The 17,941-nt window shown below is 36.9% G+C and overlaps 2 protein-coding genes and 1 long non-coding RNA gene across 4 annotated transcripts; all 3 read left to right on the top strand.

The window, feature by feature from the left end:
* Positions 1-688: 688 nt before the first annotated feature.
* LOC137039299 (serine-rich adhesin for platelets-like) lies at positions 689-4,955 on the top strand. The gene is made up of 8 exons (XM_067414651.1): positions 689-1,253; positions 1,522-1,800; positions 1,886-2,041; positions 2,483-2,584; positions 2,676-2,945; positions 4,368-4,469; positions 4,561-4,830; positions 4,942-4,955. The coding sequence occupies exons 1-8, from the start codon at positions 1,220-1,222 to the stop codon at positions 4,953-4,955; spliced, it is 1,227 nt and encodes a 408-aa protein (XP_067270752.1). The 5' UTR covers positions 689-1,219.
* A 571-nt stretch (positions 4,956-5,526) lies between these two features.
* Positions 5,527-8,601, top strand: LOC137038103 (serine/threonine-protein kinase pim-2-like). 2 transcript variants are annotated; one of them, XR_010897382.1, is made up of 7 exons: positions 5,527-5,753; positions 5,904-5,998; positions 6,075-6,125; positions 6,354-6,732; positions 6,830-7,009; positions 7,804-7,949; positions 8,170-8,601. XR_010897382.1 is itself a non-coding variant. In XM_067412540.1 (6 exons), exons 1-6 carry the CDS (start codon positions 5,552-5,554, stop codon positions 8,217-8,219), a joined length of 957 nt encoding a protein of 318 aa, XP_067268641.1. In that variant the 5' UTR covers positions 5,528-5,551; the 3' UTR covers positions 8,220-8,601. The 2 variants fall into 2 exon arrangements, 1 of the variants encoding a protein (XP_067268641.1); XM_067412540.1 differs by lacking the exon at positions 7,804-7,949 and having other exon boundaries at positions 5,528-5,753.
* A 1,849-nt stretch (positions 8,602-10,450) lies between these two features.
* LOC137038584 (uncharacterized) lies at positions 10,451-17,159 on the top strand. The gene is made up of 4 exons (XR_010897522.1): positions 10,451-10,536; positions 11,731-11,840; positions 12,179-12,336; positions 16,840-17,159. It is a non-coding gene; the product is annotated as an uncharacterized lncRNA (long non-coding RNA).
* Positions 17,160-17,941: the final 782 nt, after the last annotated feature.

Consider the following 17,941-nt stretch of genomic DNA (forward strand, 5'->3'; position numbering starts at 1 on the left):
GGTTTAAATGTTTAATGTTTGTTTTTTTAAAATGAGTTTGTTGAAAAAGTTTAATGGGGAATTCCGTTTGTTTCTGGATTATTAGTTTGATTTTTAAGAACCTTTTATTTTTTGCTTTGATGTGACTTTTAAAATTTCAAGATTTGAATTTAAAGCTATGAGTCATGGAAGCTGGTGTATTAAACAACTTTTTTGTCATATCAAATTATCAATCTTAAATTGTTCCCAGTGTTAGTCGTAATTGCATTTTTACTAGTGATAATTCAATTGTAGAGCTCTCTGAATCCGTTCTTACCCGTAAAAATGCAATTACTATAGCGCTGGGAACAATTTAAGATAAACTGGCTTGCCAAAGTAAAGGGCGAATTAAATTAATAGACTTCATAATAAGATTATGTCCACATTTTTCCTCCCTTGTGCCGTTTTGCGCATTTTGGACTGAAGCAACGACTCAATCCAGACTGTAGGCCTAGTGGACGCGTTGTGCAATTAATCATTTTTGTATTATTTTCGGTGGAAAAATAATTCCACCGAAAATGATTGTCTAATAATAATAATAATAATGACTGTTCAGAAACCATAAATCTCATTTAAAAAACGTCAAAATTAAATCTGTAGCTATTTAATAAAGTATTCCGATTTGATGTGTGATCACGTGCTCTACTCATGCACGTGCATTTTAGTTGCTATAACGACGCGTTATGAATTCTGAATGCATATGTACGATAGATGTGCTTGCGTGCATTTTAGTTACTATAGCGATGCGTGTTATGAATTCTGAATGAATATACCATAGACATGCATGTGCATTTTAGTTGCTATAGCGACGCGTGTTATGAATTCTGAATGAATATATACCCACGCGAACCGATCTCTATCTGTTGGTTTGATTCACCAATTCACAAACTTGCAGAATATTTTCTGTGCTGCTGATTTTGCGGTCTTGAAGGAAATTTCTGAGAGACTTTTACTCTTGAGGAACATCAGAAGATAATATCCTTTATAAAGTTATATTTTTGTTCATATTATCTTAGAGGATACTTTTAATTTATTGTTATTTTCTTATTTTAGCAGGAGTTTGGAGTTTTATTTAATTTTTTTGTTTTATTTTATTATTATTTTATTTTGGGAGGAGTATTTCTAAGGATAGTTGTAGGTTATTGTATTGTATTGTATTTTGTATTGTGTTGTGTTTTTTATTGCAGTTTGGACTCGAAGGATGTCGATGGCTCACATGATGGGTGAAAGAGGAGGTGAGTGTGCTTTTGGTTTTCACTTGTTTATGGTTTAAAGTTGTACAATGATTGACTACATTAATGTGAAGAAAATTGTGTAAGGTTAAAAATCCCCCAATGTTCTCAGCTTAGTGATCACATGTATTTGATTCCTTGCATAAATAAAACTTTTCAATTTGAGTAACGTAACTATAGTAACAATATTTGTAATTGATCACTGACATTGTTTATTGATTATTATCAAAACATTACCAACTAATGTTATGTGATGTGTGAAATATTCCAGACTCAGGCCGCTTTAGATCCAGAAGAGCTGCTTTCTCTCAGACGGCTGGTCGGGAGATTTGGAGACTCTGTTCTGATGACCGCGATCTGCTGCCAGACCCGACCCAGATCCAGGCGATTCCAAGATGTTTAGCACCTCCGTCTCTGTCTGAGTTTTCTGTTTCTGTGTCCACAGGTCAGGCGGACAGGAGGAAGATGGCGTGGCAGAGCGGCAGCCAGCAGAGCTCAGATGATGATGAACATCCCCTCAGTTCAACTTCATCTAAATGCTCTTGCATGGGTCAGAATAGTATTTTAATAAATAAGTTATGGCTCCATTTCTATTTCTAATTTCAATGGCTGATTTGATGTCTAAAATTTTCCAGACTCAGGTCAGTCCAGATCCAGGAGTGGATCGGACAGCTTTGATTGGTCGTGCCCTCCGCTGCCAGGTCAAGTTCCTGTCGAGCCAACGGGGACTTCTAATGGCCGAAATGTTCAGGGTGCCATGGAGGCTTCTCCCCTGAACAAGACCTCAACAGGTGAGACTGAAATAAGGCTGGCCAGTGTAAAGTGTACAGACAGAGATTTTGATATTTCATGCATAACTGCTTCAAATTTTTATCATGGTAATGTCCGTTCACATTTACTGTTGCTCAGCACAATTTTGCTGATTTTCTTAGTTAAAAAAAAAAAAAGATTTGAATTGGACATTTGTCTAACTTTTTCAAACATCTAGAGAACATTCAAACGTAAAGTTCCCATAATGAAAAAGTATAAACTACAATGTTCCTTTAACCAAGAAAAAAAATATTTTTGAAAATGGACGTTTTAAACATTCAGGGAACATTTAATTTTAATATTAGCAATCTTAAATTGTTCTCAGTGTTACTAGTCATAATGGCCTTTTTACCAGTGAGAATTCAGTTGTAGACATTTAGCACCTCTGTCTCTGTCTGAGTTTTCTGTTTCTGTGTCCACAGGTCAGGCTGACAGGACGCTGCAGAGCGGCAGTCAGCAGAGCTCAGATGATGATGAACATCCATTCTCCTCATCTTCATCTTCATCTAAATGCTCCTGCATTGGTAAGAATAGGCTTTTAATAAAGAAGTTATGGCTCCGTTTCTATTTCTGTTTTCAATGGCTGATTTGATGTCTGAAATTTCCCCGACTCAGGCCATTTCGGATGCAGAAGAACTGCTTCCACAGATTCTTCGCTGGGCATCATGTCATCCTTGTCCCTGAGCAGCAGAGGCTCATTCAACGTCATTTGGAGGTGGAGTGGCGATGGATTGGACAGCCGAAGCGAACAGGGCAGGTCTGACAGCTTTGATTGGTCGTGCCCTCCGCTGCCAGGTCAAGTTCCTGTCGAGCCAACGGGGACTTCAAATGGCCGAAATGTTCAGGGTGCCATGGAGGCTTCTCCCCTGAACAAGACCTCAACAGGTGAGACTGAAATAAGGCTGGCCAGTGTAAAGTGTACAGACAGAGATTTTGATAATTCATGCATAACTGCTTCAAGTTTTTATCATGGTAATGTCCGTTCACATTTACTGTTGCTCAGCACAATTTCGCTGAAATTTTCTTTTTTTTTAAGAAAAAATATTTGTATTGGAAATTCGTCAGAACATTCAGAGAAAATTTGAAAGTAACGTTCCCATAATGAAAAAAGTATAAAATAGAATGTTCCTTTAACCAAGAGAAAAGCATTTTTGAAATATTGAAAAAAACTGGACGTTTTGAACATTCAGGGAACATTTAGAAATAACGCTTTCCTAATTTAATGGTAATGTTAGCAAAATGTTCTCAATAGAACAAAATCATTTTTTGAGCAAGTTCATAACCAGCCAGTGTTCAAAATGATCTTCTTACCGTAGTCCGATTCACAGCGGTAAGCTTGTAATAATGTTTTATAATTTGAGTGGTACTGGTGGGTTTCCACTGGAAATTCGAGCATGTCGTTGCGTCATTACGTCACATCTGTATAAAGAAGGAGTCCGGCTAGTAGTAGTATCGCATGTGAGGATGCTGCAGGTGGCGGATCATTTATAGCCTTTACTCACAGCGGCTGGAATAATTCAACTTGTCATTTTGATGGCAGATTTTAATCCAGAAAGGTCCAAACGGCAATCATCAGTGACAACTGGAGATTCACCCGTAGTCTAAAGTAAAAGATTCGTCTGTACAGAAATTAAAACCTGCAGGAAACGCTAATACACGCTAAATACATGGAGTCACGCAATACTGATGTTTTTAGCATGAACAATTTGAGAACAAAGTTTTGCGGGGGAATTTTTTTTATTTTTTGCCAGAAATTTAATTAGATACTTCACCTTTAAATTCACGTTTTTATAATTTGTGGAATTGTTAATCTGCAAAGCTTTAATTATTCATCATAGCCCTTAAGCTAACTGAGTAGCTACAATCAATTCATTCAGTTTATCGACACCCCTTCAGTCCAAAAATATAGGCGTTTAATTCAGATGTATTTCTTTGATTTGATTTTAAAGAATCCATCGGAAAAGTGAAGGTAAAGTTTTGAAGTTTTATTTTATTCATATAGCCTAAAGATCATTTTATTTGGATCATTTTGTTTTATTACCATACAATATTCCTAACACTTCTACCTCCGTAATATTTCAGTCCGGATCGGCACATGACAGATTAGCTAAACTGTTAATTTAAATAATCTGTTAAACGTTTTTTTAAGAAAGATAGTATTTAAGATTAAATTAGCAATTTTAATATTAGCAATCTTAAATTGTTCTCAGTGTTACTAGTCATAATGGCCTTTTTACCAGTGAGAATTCAGTTGTAGACATTTAGCACCTCCGTCTCTGTCTGAGTTTTCTGTTTCTGTGTCCACAGGTCAGGCTGACAGGACGCTGCAGAGCGGCAGCCAACAGAGCTCAGATGATGATGAACATCCATTCTCCTCATCTTCATCTTCATCTAAATGCTCTTGCATTGGTAAGAATAGGCTTTTAATAAAGAAGTTATGGCTCCGTTTCTATTTCTGCTTTCAATGGCTGATTTGATGTCTGAAATTTTCCCGACTCAGGCCATTTCGGATCCAGAAGAACTGCTTCCACAGATTCTTCGCTGGGCATCATGTCATCCTTGTCCCTGAGCAGCAGAGGCTCATTCAACGTCATTTGGAGGTGGAGTGGCGATGGATTGGACAGCCGAAGCGGACAGGGCAGGTCTGACAGCTTTGATTGGTCGTGCCCTCCGCTGCCCAGTCCAGTTCCTGTCGAGCCAACGGGGACTTCTAATGCCCGAAATGTTCAGGGTGCCATGGAGGCTTCTCCCCTGAACAAGACCTCAACAGGTGAGACTGAAATAAGGCTGGCCAGTGTAAAGTGTACAGACAGAGATTTTGATAATTCATTGCTTCAAGTTTTTATCATGGTAATGTCCGTTCACATTTACTGTTGCTCAGCACAACTTTGCTGAATTTAAAAAAAATTTTTTTTTAGAAATATTTTAATTGGACATTCGTCTAACATTTTCAGAACATTCAAAATCTAATTCTCAATAAGCCATGAACTCAGTGGTACTTGTGCTGTCTGACACACACCCGAAACATGCGCACAGAAAGCCGCTTCTCAGACGGCAAACAATCCAGAGTAGAATTCTATTTCAAGACTTTTTGCTTTTGAATTGTCAAATACACAGAACATTGTCAAACTGGCTGTCATATTACAGAGTCGGTTATGGCATAAATAACACAAAGCTATGCATTTCAAAATTAACGTTTATTTAAATATATTGTATTTAATATAACATAAATATATTATATTTGCCATTACCAGAACTGATTTGGTCAAATGAAGCCAAAAAGATCAGATAAAGCAAGAAAAATAACTATATTGTGACCACTAATATTTGCAAAATAAGATTTTGGGACATTTATGCAGGCATTATCTAGAAGTCAGGAGGATAGCTTGGAAGTATTTCCATTACTTTGGATTTATAACATTACAGATGAGAATTTAAAAGTAAAATGTAAGTCATGTCATTATATCGTTGCTTAATTTGACGTCATTCAAATGAAAATCTTAATTTCAGAAAATCCTCCAGGATGTGGGAAATGGAAAAGAATTCGTTCTTTCTTCACGAGGGTATGGAAGGCTCTGAAGAGTCCTGTCTGCTGCTGTCTCAGTAGTGCTGTGGATGTTGTGGAGCCTTTTTCCCCTGATCCTGAGCCATCATCATCTGCGTCAGATCACTCCGCCGTCAAGCCAAATGATGGTAAATCGCTGATCATTATTTCTCCAACATCATTTTAAACAGTATTGTCATCTTGTTTTTCATTGAAAATAATGCTCATGGCTTTTGAGGAAACATTTTTTAAAAAAATGTTTAGGTCATATATTTCATATTTTTCTGTTTGTTTTTCAGAGTCTTTTGAGTCTCTCTATAATGTGGGAGCGATGCTTGGATCCGGAGGATTTGGCAGCGTGTACAAGGGAACACGCAAATCTGATGGCAAAAAGGTAAATCTGACTGAATTGTTCATTTTGCTCTTGAATGCATCAAAACATTTAAAACTAACTTTCTTTTTTGTTGCAGGTTGCCATCAAGCAGTTAAGCAAGATTGAAAACAATCGTTATCTTTATATTGTAAGTTGGCCAAAACCTGAATATGTATTTAGTCGTTTCAGTGCAGATTACTGTAGTTAATACACCCGTAGAAAGCATTAAGTGTAAATGTGATTGACAAATAAGCCTAGAGGCACCAAATAACTTCTAAAAAATATACTTTTAAAAAAAGGACTTTTTCAAAGATACTTTGATATGTTTTCTTCAGATTTTTACTCAGCTAACCTTCTGATTACTCTTTTTCTCTAGCCTGGGCATCCCAAACCTCTCGTTACAGAAGTGGCGCTGCTGCTGATGATGAGGCGAAAACCCATAAGCCCGCTCATCATACAGCTCTACGAGTGGTTTGAACATCCTGGAAAATTCACTCTTGTTATGGAGTTCCCCGAGCCTTGCATGAGCTTGCGGGACTACATCGTTCGCAAACCCATCTATGAACCCACAGCACGGTTCATCATGCGACAGGCTCTGCTGGCAGTACAGGTCTGCATCGAGCATGGTGTTTTTCATAATGACATTCATGCGCAGAATTTCCTCGTAAATGAAAGGACGTTGGAGCTCAAGCTGATCGACTTTGGCTGCGGTCAGCTATTTAGTAATGATGGCTACGAGAGCAAAACATACATTGGTGAGCATTTTGAGAGTGTGAAAACCTGAATGTAGTGACTTATTATTATTTAATACTTAAAAAAAAGCTCATCAATGTGCAAATTTCTTCTTTACAGGACTGCCGTATTACTATCCACCTGAAGTCTTAACAGAACCTCGTTTCCACGCCATACCAGCAAATGTCTGGGCTCTAGGAGTGCTGTTGTACACTATGGTGCACGTATCTCATCCTTTTGCCAATTCGGAAGATATCAGACGAGCCAAAATTCCATTTATGTACTACAACTTATCCAAACGTGAGTGAATCATATTGACAACATTGATAACACACACACACACACACACACACACACACACACACACACACACACACACACACACACAAAGCAAAGCAAAGGCTCTGAACAGAAACAGTTAAAGATGAAGTATGTAAGATTTTTTATATATAGCTCAACGTATAGCGAGAGTTTGGAGCGTGGCTAATGTAGCAGGCGGAGTCATGGGAAAAGAAATTTAGCTTAAGAAGTGAAAGCCAAAATTCGCTGCATTTATACCTTAAACAGGTCACGAACATGTTTAAGTGAACAAAGCATTGTGATACAAAGCACGCTTCAATAATAATAATAATAATAATAGATTTTATTTATAATGAACTTTTCATTCCGAAGAATCTCAAAGTGCAACAAGCACTTTGGGAAAAGGGAAAAAATAACAAAAAAACGAATAACAAGTAAAAATATAGAATAATACAAACAATCAACCAACACAGAAAACTGAACAGAAACAGAGCTGATGATATATCATAGTCATGCTCCCGTTCAGAAAGATACATTTTAATAAAGACAAATGCAACACAGCCAAAAGTATTCCTAATATGTTGAACCTTAAACGAGAGCTGTGTTTGTGATGTTGGGGAAGACGTAATGATTTGACGAAAATATGATTTATTTTGTAATTTATTTTGTAGTGTCACAGAAACTACATACTTCACTTTTAAAGTAAAGCTAAAGAACATTTTACAGTATAATAATCATGTTTTAGATGCTGTTTTCAGAGATGCATGACTAACTCCTTATTAAAATTTGTACAGAATACAGGGATCTGATTAGCCAGTGCCTAGCCCGGGATCCAACTAAACGGCCGACGTTAGAGCAGATGTCACAACATAAATGGATGAGATGACCTACTGTAGATTGGAGAAGTTCAGGAGATTCACTCGATCAGTGATTTCAGCAGGTGTGAGGAAGTGTAACAGACAGAGTAGGATTATTATCAGTTGTCTTATTTCACAGTTGCGTTCTTGTTATAGTCAAGTCACCTTCATTTATAAAGTGCTTTATACAATACAGATCATTTCAAAGCGGCTTTACGGTAATAAACAGGAAAATATACAGTGTAATAAACTCTAAAAATCATTCATGAGTTGATTTGTTCATATAATCTTTGTATTGAATAGGAAACAACATACTTGCTGTCCTTGGTGGAGGGCTTGAGCTCGAGACTTGAGCCGAAGCCTGATGTCCAACCCCAACCTGACTGGGAACTCAGAGCCTGTCCACGTCTGAGCAAGAACACGAGAGACTGCAAGACTGGGAAGAAGTCATCGATCATCACAGCCACATTTGCTTTGATTTTAAACGTCAAGACAAGTCATCTTTATTTATATAGCGCCTTATATACGACCGATCTTTACTCACAGCGGCTGGAATATTTGAACTTGTCATTTTACCTTGTCGTTTGACTGGATTGTTTGCTTTATTTCTTGTATAGCTTCATATACCTTTATAATGGCTATTTGATCTTACATAAACTGACATTTAAGACTCAGTTGTTGCTTTTTTATGTCATATTTAATTTATTGCATTGATATATGCACACTTATTGTCTGAACCACATATTAATATTTCAAATATTTTTTAATAAAAAAAGTAAACAAAAAGCGGCAGCGTTGTTTTTTATATTTTGTTTTGTTATAAATATACATGCAGTGAAGATAATAAAGGTACGCTTTACCTGAACCACATCTATGTGGTTATTAATATGTTTAAGATTGTTTTAAATGAAAATGAAATGAAAATGAAAAGAGGCAGAGTGGTGTTTTATCACTGTAGTTTAAATTACACTCAGGGACATCTTTTGGGATTTCCGCCAGGATTTGGCCCACCCAAATTGAAAAGCTTCCCATACACACATACAGTGGTCTAGGTTCAAAATGTTGGTGTTATTTTACAGGAAACCCTTTAAAGTTACATAAAACACGGCTAAATGTCATAAACATGGAAGTATATGTTGTCTAAGCTGTAATAACCCCCCCAAAAGTAGGCGCTTTTTGATTTTTTCCCCCATAAATTCATTTTTGAAAGTGTGTAAGTCAGGCCCTGTGTGCTCTAGGAACCTGCAGACAGTTTGGGCTATTTCCACTAAATTCCAGAAAATAGAGGAAAAAATAAGTTTGTCTGTGTCATGTTGTATGCAAGATTTATTCAAATAGATCTGAAGGGATGACCCCCTTTTCCGCCCTCCCCCGACCCTGCTACCCCCTCCACCACCATATATAGTGATATAAATGCAATATCCCAGTGTCATTAATTTAATTATATATGCTGGAAGCAGCCCAAACTGTCTGCAGGGTCCTAGAGCACACAGGGCTTGAGTTACACACTTTCAAAAAATTATTTATATAATAAAATCTAAAAGCACATAATTTTGGGGGGGTTATAACAGCTTTCAACATATACTTACATGTTTATGACTTTTAGCAGTGTTTTATGTAACTTTAAAGGGTTTCCTGTAAAATGACACCAACATTTTGAACCTTGACCACTGTATGTGTGTATGGGAGGCTTTTCAATTTGGGTAGGCTAAATCCAGCCGGAAATGGTACCAGAGTAATTTAGTGTACATTACTTTGTGTAAAACAAATGTCAAAGTGATGCATATCTCCAGAAAGTAGAGACTCTAAGCTTTCAAATCATCTTGACATCATAGCTCTTCCACAGACATTTAAAATGGAAAGTATATGTCATTCCCGTCCCTGTACATAGTCCACGGAGTTTAAGAGGTTAAATTACACATACGGGACCCGCAGAGCGATTCTATTGGCTGAAATAAATTTTAATAGGTAATCTGTTCAGAGCCTGATTACAATTCTTACAAAATCGCGTTTTGATTTTTGCTGTTTAAATTGTGTTAAAATAGTCTTTAATGATAAGATATATAAGCATATCTCGTATATAATCTATTTATTTTGTGCACCTGTTCTGTTGCTGGGTTTTTTTATTTATTCTTTATTATTTACATTATAGGTACATTACTATGTCATGATTTTGTACTGGTAACGTACTTAGTTTATCAGTCAAAATAATTAGCAATCAATTACATATTTCAAATAAATGTTTTGCGTGTGTATGTGTGTAGAATGGCAATGAATTCATCGTTTATTTTTAAACAATTGCTTGTCCAGAACCACGTATAACAACTTTTGATCAGCGATTTAAAACCTCTACCAGCGGACACAATTTCATAGGCAGACAGGATTAGTCATGACACCGGATTAGAGCGAGCTGAGTGACGCGATGAAGAACGCGCTACAGCACGCAACAGTTTCAGAACCACGTCGTCCACATAACCGGAAGTGAGCAGCGCTACCCACACGCGTGATTTTCTTTCGTTAAATATAAGCTTTTTACGGCGGTTTTCACAAGGATATTAATCGGAACGATGTCTAAAATATTTAACAACAATACTTTTTAATAAAGTCACCATACTTTTCTTTTCATATCCTTGAAACATGCATTTAAGCCAATAAGACAATCCTGATGTGGTGAGTGAATTCACGTTTTATCATGAAAGCTAAACAATTATTAATTAATACAACATATTAATTTCGTTTTCATGGATGACAAGACTAATCCTATCGAGTCTTTCTGCAGAAATGCCATGATATGGGCATAAGAGTCACAAGTTCAGCCATTTAAATATGTTTTAAAACTATTATTTTCCCTATATGTTTTCGTGCAGAAAAACATGTTTCACTTGTTCAAGGCCTTGAACATGAACGTGAAAGAAATAATATGACTGAATATACAGTCAAATGGGAAACACTTTACAACATGTTACACATTCATTAATATATTTTTAAAATAATAAAAAATTGTATAGTTGAAGTAATAGTAAACTACAGTTTTTGTGTCCATTAACATTAAATCTCCTCATACTATGTCTCGTCATACTATGTCCTAGTATTATTTTTAACATGAATGTGAAGGAAATACATACATAGGCTAAACTACCGGTCAAAAGTTTCAGACCAGTAGCATTTTAAAATGTTTTTAAACGATTGGATAGCGCTAAAACCAACCAGAGCAACGAAGGTGAAACGGAGCTTGTTGATAGATTAAACATTCGCCATATCCAGTCGGACAAATGGTAAAATACATACAATAAATAGACAATAAAACAAACAAATGAAATACAGTGCTTAAATCTCAGGAAGGTCTAACATTACTGTTCAGGTAATGGCCTACAAAATACATCTAATAAAGTTATCAAATATAAAATAACACTAGTTTTCACTGTACAGATTAATAGATTCATAAATATATATATTATAAATATAAAAACTCCTCAATTTGTAATTAATTTTAACCGTGTATGTCACTGAGTTTCTTTGTATGAGCTGTGTTCATGTGTTGTGATTTCTCCTCGAGAGGCTACTAAAAGTTTGCTCAAAAGTATTTCCTTCTCAAGCAAGGCAGAATTTGACTTAGTAGGAGCAGATCGGGAGTGGCTTTGGACTGCAACATGCCCAGTGCATTATGGGTGTTGAAGTTTTCTGACTTGTTTGCCTAAAAGCCTTTCTACTGCATAGGCAGCCAACTTTTATTTAAATCCCATTTTGCCAGCAGTGAATTACCCCTTTGAATACGCTTCACTTGGTTTGATCAAATGGGTTGTGGATGTCATTTCATGTTGAGCTTGATTTAATTGGGCCTTTTTTATCGTTTTTTTTTTTCAGGGAAAGGTGGAGCTGACTTTGGAGATTGTGAATGAGAAGGAAGCGGATGAGAGACCTGCTGGAAAAGGCAGAGATGAGCCCAATATGAATCCAAAACTCCATCCTCCCAAGTAATCGAACTCTCACTTAAATAAGTTTATTGTTCTGTGTGTTAACAGAAGATGATTACAAGATTTGTTTCTCTTTTAAACCTCTCAGGCGACCTGAAACCTCGTTCTTTTGGTTCACAAGTCCATGCAAGACGTGCACATTCATAGTGTGGCGCAAATTTAAGTGGCTGTTCATCGGCCTGGTTGTGCTAGTCTTAAGGCATCTTTACACAGAAACCGATTCTGCAGGAGCATAAAATCACAAAAATGTGCATTTACACAGACCGTTTAATCCTTCTCTGAAGCGGCATAAATGCATTTACAGCATTGAAGGAATTTTCCGTATTTGTGTTTTACAGGTCTTTTTCCATATTTTTAGTTGCGTTGCATTGTGGGAGCAAGAACCTCAGTCAGCGGGGCAAACAAATTTCTTTACACACACTAATCGCCATTACATGCATGGATCATCATCACTTTCAGTCAGATTTCGGAGTAGGATAAACCTCCCGCTTCTGAGGTAAACATTAAGAATTGTATTTTGTTTCTTTTGTCACATAACCTGTTTTAGAGCGTTAATTTGGTATTGTATTTTAGGTGCTATCTGACTCGTCTGTCAGACCCGTCGCATTAACCGTCGTGTATGTTCTCAAATTTAGCTGATATTTGTGAAGATGCTCTATGTATTTGTTACTGTTTCAGTTTAATTTATTGAATTATCAACTTATATTTGTTGTTGGTGTCGTTTAAACTTTATGTAGTATTGTTCCAAGCTAGGCATAACATTAACTTTTGTAACAACGTTAAGCAGCTGTGGAAAATGAACTAACGTTAACGTTACAATACGTTGTGGGTATTGGACAGTTAAGGCATCTTTACACAGCAAACGCGGCACAGAAACCGATTCTGCAGCGGCATAAAATCACAAAAATGTGAATTTACACAGACCGTTTAATCCTTCTCTGAAGCGGCATAAATGCATTTACACAGGAATTAAAATCGCGGGTAACAATGCCTTGAACATTATTTAAAAAAAAAGTTTTTAAGTTTTAACAGTTTTAACAAAGTTTTATAAATTAATTTAAAACAAATAATGTCTAAAAATAGGCCAAAAATAAAAATACAGAGTTTTAAATAATTTTGTTCTGCTTGCTATATAGCGCTTTTGATGTTTGTCATAATTCTGTAGGCCTAGCCCAGTGGTTCCCAAACCTGTCCTGGAGGACCCCCAGCACTGCACATTTTGCATGTTTCCCTCATCAGACACACCGATCCAACTCATCAGCTCATTAGTAGAGATGGCAAGACCTGAAGTGGGTGTGTCTGATGAGGGAGACATAAGCTGTGTCTCATTTCGTCAAATTTCGAAGGCTGCGTCCTCCGGAGGACACGTCCTGTGTAGGATGCAGTATACGGAGTGTCCTCAATCAGAATTAAACGAGACGTCCTTCGTAGGACACACAGGCAGGAAGTATCACGTTGCTATGCCAACAAGTTCAGCCTCGTTGCGCTCTCACGCCAGTTATATGAATGAAAATTATTTATAACTTGAAAATGACTATGAAGTGTTTCTTGTCTTGACAGCAATGTACTGTTCTAAACGTTTAAAATGCACAAAACAGTTGTAATCCTGTTTACCAAAACTATCTGTCTGAGGTAATAGAGCTTAAAAAAAACAACAAAAAAAGCTTGAACTACTTAATTTAAACACCACACCTACGCTCGCATGTATATCTGGCGGTGGTGCCGTTTTTTCATATATATATTTAAAAAAAAAATGACGGTTGTTAACGGAGACGCAAAGAATTGTGGGTTATCTCCAGCCGTGAAGGATACTCCTCGTGCACACTCCGAATTCCTGTGAAAGAAGGACGCATTCGAAGGTCGCATTTGGAGAGTCTTTCTCACTTTTTTGAAATGAGACGGCCTTATGACGTATGCACCCTTCAAATGCGACCTCCGGAGGACGCAGCCTTCTGAAATGAGACACAGCTATACTAAATGTGCAGTGCTGGGGGTCCTCCAGGACAGGTTTGGGAACCACTGGTCTAGCCTACTGTAATTCTGCAATTCTTCTATTTTAGGCTACGGTATTCTATAGTTATTTTATATTTCTTAATAAAATTGTGCTTGATTGACAATGCTATAAATAAAGTATTTTTAACATTATTACGGGTAGATTACCGCAGGATTAAAAGTGGACTTTAAAAGAAAGTCACTTTAGAGCAGTCACAACAAATGTTCAGGGGTGTCGCATCCGTGGAGGATACACCCACACTTCTTCCGGTGACAGGTTTCAACACCCGCTCTTTTTCCGCAGTTTTTCCGCAGTTTTCCACAAACGCCATACTGCAGTCGCTCCTCCGTTTCTCTGGCCGCTCTGTGTCTGCGCTCGCTGCGGCTGCTTCCCCTCCCTTTACATAATAGATATTTTATAGCTTAATGCTCTTTAAATATGTTGTTGCATTGTGAAAAGTCTCGGTGCGTAGGACGGACCTGTCCGCGGTCGTTCTCCGTGGTTCTGACCAAAGAAGAGCGCGGACTCTCCATTATAGCATCAGGCTGCACAGCCTATCTCTCTGAGCCCATAGACTGTAAAAGTGGTCAGGAATGTAATATTTCCCCAAAACAAAGTTTAGTTCTCAGCTCGTATAACATGAGCCCGAATATTGGACAATTCTGTTTAATTGTGAACAGAAAAACGTTACACACGTCAATCCATACCGACGATTTTGGTTCGCTTCTTATTTATTAAATAGGCCTATATAGCCTACAGACAGTTAGGCTATTTAATTAAAAAATAATGTTATAGGCTAATATTTAAACATAGCCTAACTATGACATTATTGGCTACGTTTTCTTTAACCCTTTGTCCAACGAAATTAAGCGCCGCCGCATTTTGTTCCTTTAGGACAGCGGGAACAACTCGCTCTGTAATTTTTTGCCATAGGCTACAGATAGCCTAGGTGCAATACATAGCCTAATTATAAACTATAAACTTTCTACTTTTATGTCACAATAACAACAAAGGCCGTGGATTCTGGGAACATATTGTTTATGCACTTCAAAAGTTACAAACGCTGTCTTAATTCATTTTTTGATTTTTTTTATTAAACTTTTATTAAAATTGTTATTAAAAACGATAAACTGCAAAAAGTTTGCTTCAAATTGTATGTGCGCTGATTTGTGGAGAAAAAGAAAAAAGATTATGACGGAAGAAATTGTTGAAGAGACAGAGGGAGTCAGGATTGTGTTCTGCACACTGTGTGATTGTCACTCGCGTGCTAGAGCACCGATTTGCCTGTGATCTCGGGCATTTGTCGGCGATTTCGCAAAACCTGTCGGCGACTCAAAATCGGGCCAAAAATCGGGCGGTGTGAAGTAGGCTTAAGTGCTACTCAAGAGTCGCCGTCCATTTGCGAAGTGCTGTAATGTAACCTTATGGAATCGTTTCCTCTGAACGGTTCACCTAATAATTGTCATCTGATGTGGATTAGCAATCAAAACACGTCTATAAAGCAACTACCTACAGGCTGAGGCGCTGACAAAATGGCTGAAACAAAAATGATACCTTTCAAAAAGACGAAATCTATATCCTTCTAGAGGAGGTGGAGCGGGAAAAGATATTATTTTCAACAGATTTAAAGGGCATCGTACAAACAAAGAGAAACAAAACATCTGAGAGGACATTGCTACCAAATTAAAAGTTAAAAGTTAAATTATTAGTTCAAAGATCGGGTAAAGAGGTCTGCAAGAAATGGCAGGAGTTTGCAAGCCTGACAAAAAGGAAGAGGGCACTGCAGCATTATCACAATGCACTTGAGTAAAGTTAAAGGTGTAATCTGCCGGTTGTCCTGTAGGTGACCTCATAACTCTCTCTCCTTAGAGCTTTACAATTACTCCAGAGCACTCGTAGATCTACGATCATTTTCAAGTGCTACTTAAGTTACGATTAGGGCCGGGACTCGATTAAAAAAATTAATCTAATTAATTAGAGGCTTTGTAATTAATTAATCGAAATTAATTGCATTTTAATCGCATAAAAATATTTGACCTGAGAACAGTGAGAAGTAATTTTTCACATGGATTTTAGTATACCATTGAATAATGACTGAATACATAAGCTTAATCAACAAAATATTGTTTATTTATTTCAGTCCAGCAGACCAGCGCAATGTTTGCCATTAAGTTTAGCAAAAGCATATTTGTGATATTTGAGTCTCGATGTGCTGCGGTGATACGCAGATTCCTTGTTGTATAGCTTGCACACAACCATGCTCTTGTCGACGCTTCCATCCTTTCGTTTTTTAAAACAAAATTTTCCATCCACGGGGCCAAGCAAAGCGGTCTCATCAGCTTCTTCGTTCATGTTCACTATGGTTTGTTGTTGTCGTGACTCATGCGCGCTAGTTGGTGTTTCAGTATAATCAGTCCGTCGAATCCCATTCATTGAAAAACGTTCCGCAGTGCAAAAATAAGTGTGGTTAAAATTGTTATTTATTTTTTTGCGTAATTAATTAACGCGTTAAAGTCCCGTAATTAATTAATCTTAATTAACGCGTTAAAGTCCCGGCCCTAGTTACGATGCTTTTGGGAAACAGACCTTAATATTAAGATCACTCGTACGATTGTTTTTATGATCAACTTAGGCTTACGATGCTTTTGGGAAACGCAGCCCTGGCTGACTGGCGGTTGTCACGACAATGATGTGGTTTAAGGCGGCACAAGTTCGCGTTCATTTACGCTGAATCAAAACCGTTTCTACATCGCCTTTGGGCCGAGGTGGGTCAGACCCGGCATATTTTAAGTCTGCTTTGCGTCTTTACACAGAATTTTGAGCAGACACAGACCCGCTTTAGAGCCGCCTTAACTCGGCTGTGTAAAGGCACCTTTAGTGCTATTATTCATTGGGATCTTGTTGTATTCATTACCAGTAAAGACACACTTCATCAATCCTTTCACAAAGATGATGTTTAGACTTAAGATGTACAATGCTAATTATTTCGTATTTATTTATTTTCAGAACTTCATCTCCATGAAAATTGTCAAACCCTTCAATTGAGTGCAGGAGGAGTTCAGCTTTTTGTCATTTTATTCATGTAATGTATTTGGCATTTCACACAGTGAACAGAAATGGTTCATTTTCTTTATGACAATCAGACCATTAATACAGTGTTGGTTTTGTTGTGGTTGTTTAGGTTTTTACCATTAATCACTCTTTGCACCATTATTAAATTCCATCATGAATTTTCACTTTTTGGTTCAGGTTTCACTGATGTTTGGAAACATTTGTACACAAACCATGAAGTGTTTTCTATTGTGAAAGTCTTTTATTGTATTATATTCTCAGATCATTTTAAAGTTTATTGGTTAAATGTTTAAAAGTGTTAAATAAAGACATGGTAATATGTGTTTTAAGTGTGTCAATTTGTCTTGAATTAGATTTCATTATTTTGTCATTTTATCAATAAAAACTGTCATGTTCAATTTACATTATCTAAGGGCACACAAATGCAAGTATTCTGGGATTGTGATATGATCAGAGTTTACTGGATGGAGATTCAGAAGATTATTGGTAAATCTTTTGCCCTTTCGCTGAGTATCTTTTGAACTGTAAAGCTGCGTTTTCTCTGCGTTATGATTTTCACCTAAAGTCTAATGCTTTCTTGCATAAATGTTCTCCTAGAACTTAGGAATGTATGTTGAATGCCTTTAATCTCTTGAGTTCTGTTCATTCTGGTCCTGTCGCTCATTATACCTTCAGATTGTTCACCATTGTATAAGTTACAGTGAGATACCTGTCCCACTGTCGTGTTATTGTAAAAATATTGCAAAACAGAAACAAAAAATGGCACTTAAACATGGTATATTTTAGCAGTGAAAAAAAAAATCAAAGACATTTTCTATTATTTATGTCCTTGTTCAAGCTCTTTTTCTGAACATCTGCATGATTGAAAATGTAATGTTGAGTTTCAGTTCAATAAAAAAGTGAATACCGGTAGTAAGTGACTTATATTTTAGATAGATATTAGGCATTATATTTTACCTCATGTACTGCACATGATGATTTTACATGTTTAAATTATACTTTAAAACGTATAAAACTTGCATTTCAATGAGGAAAA

Source organism: Pseudorasbora parva, chromosome 13 (genome assembly GCF_024679245.1).
Source record: "Pseudorasbora parva isolate DD20220531a chromosome 13, ASM2467924v1, whole genome shotgun sequence".
Taxonomy (NCBI): Eukaryota; Metazoa; Chordata; class Actinopteri; order Cypriniformes; family Gobionidae; genus Pseudorasbora; species Pseudorasbora parva.

What these genes read in the sequence shown, in the direction of transcription:
- LOC137039299 (XM_067414651.1), top strand. Translation starts at nt 1,220, where the DNA reads ATGTCGATGGCTCACATGATGGGTGAAAGAGGAG. An exon ending in CATGATGGGTGAAAGAGGAG is followed by an intron (nt 1,254 to 1,521) that starts GTGAGTGTGCTT and finishes GAAATATTCCAG; the next exon opens with ACTCAGGCCGCTTTAGATCC. An exon ending in ATCTAAATGCTCTTGCATTG is followed by an intron (nt 4,470 to 4,560) that starts GTAAGAATAGGC and finishes TTCCCGACTCAG; the next exon opens with GCCATTTCGGATCCAGAAGA.
- LOC137038103 (XM_067412540.1), top strand. Translation starts at nt 5,552, where the DNA reads ATGAAAATCTTAATTTCAGAAAATCCTCCAGGATGTGGGAAATGGAAA. An exon ending in ACAATCGTTATCTTTATATT is followed by an intron (nt 6,126 to 6,353) that starts GTAAGTTGGCCA and finishes CTTTTTCTCTAG; the next exon opens with CCTGGGCATCCCAAACCTCT. An exon ending in CGAGAGCAAAACATACATTG is followed by an intron (nt 6,733 to 6,829) that starts GTGAGCATTTTG and finishes TCTTCTTTACAG; the next exon opens with GACTGCCGTATTACTATCCA.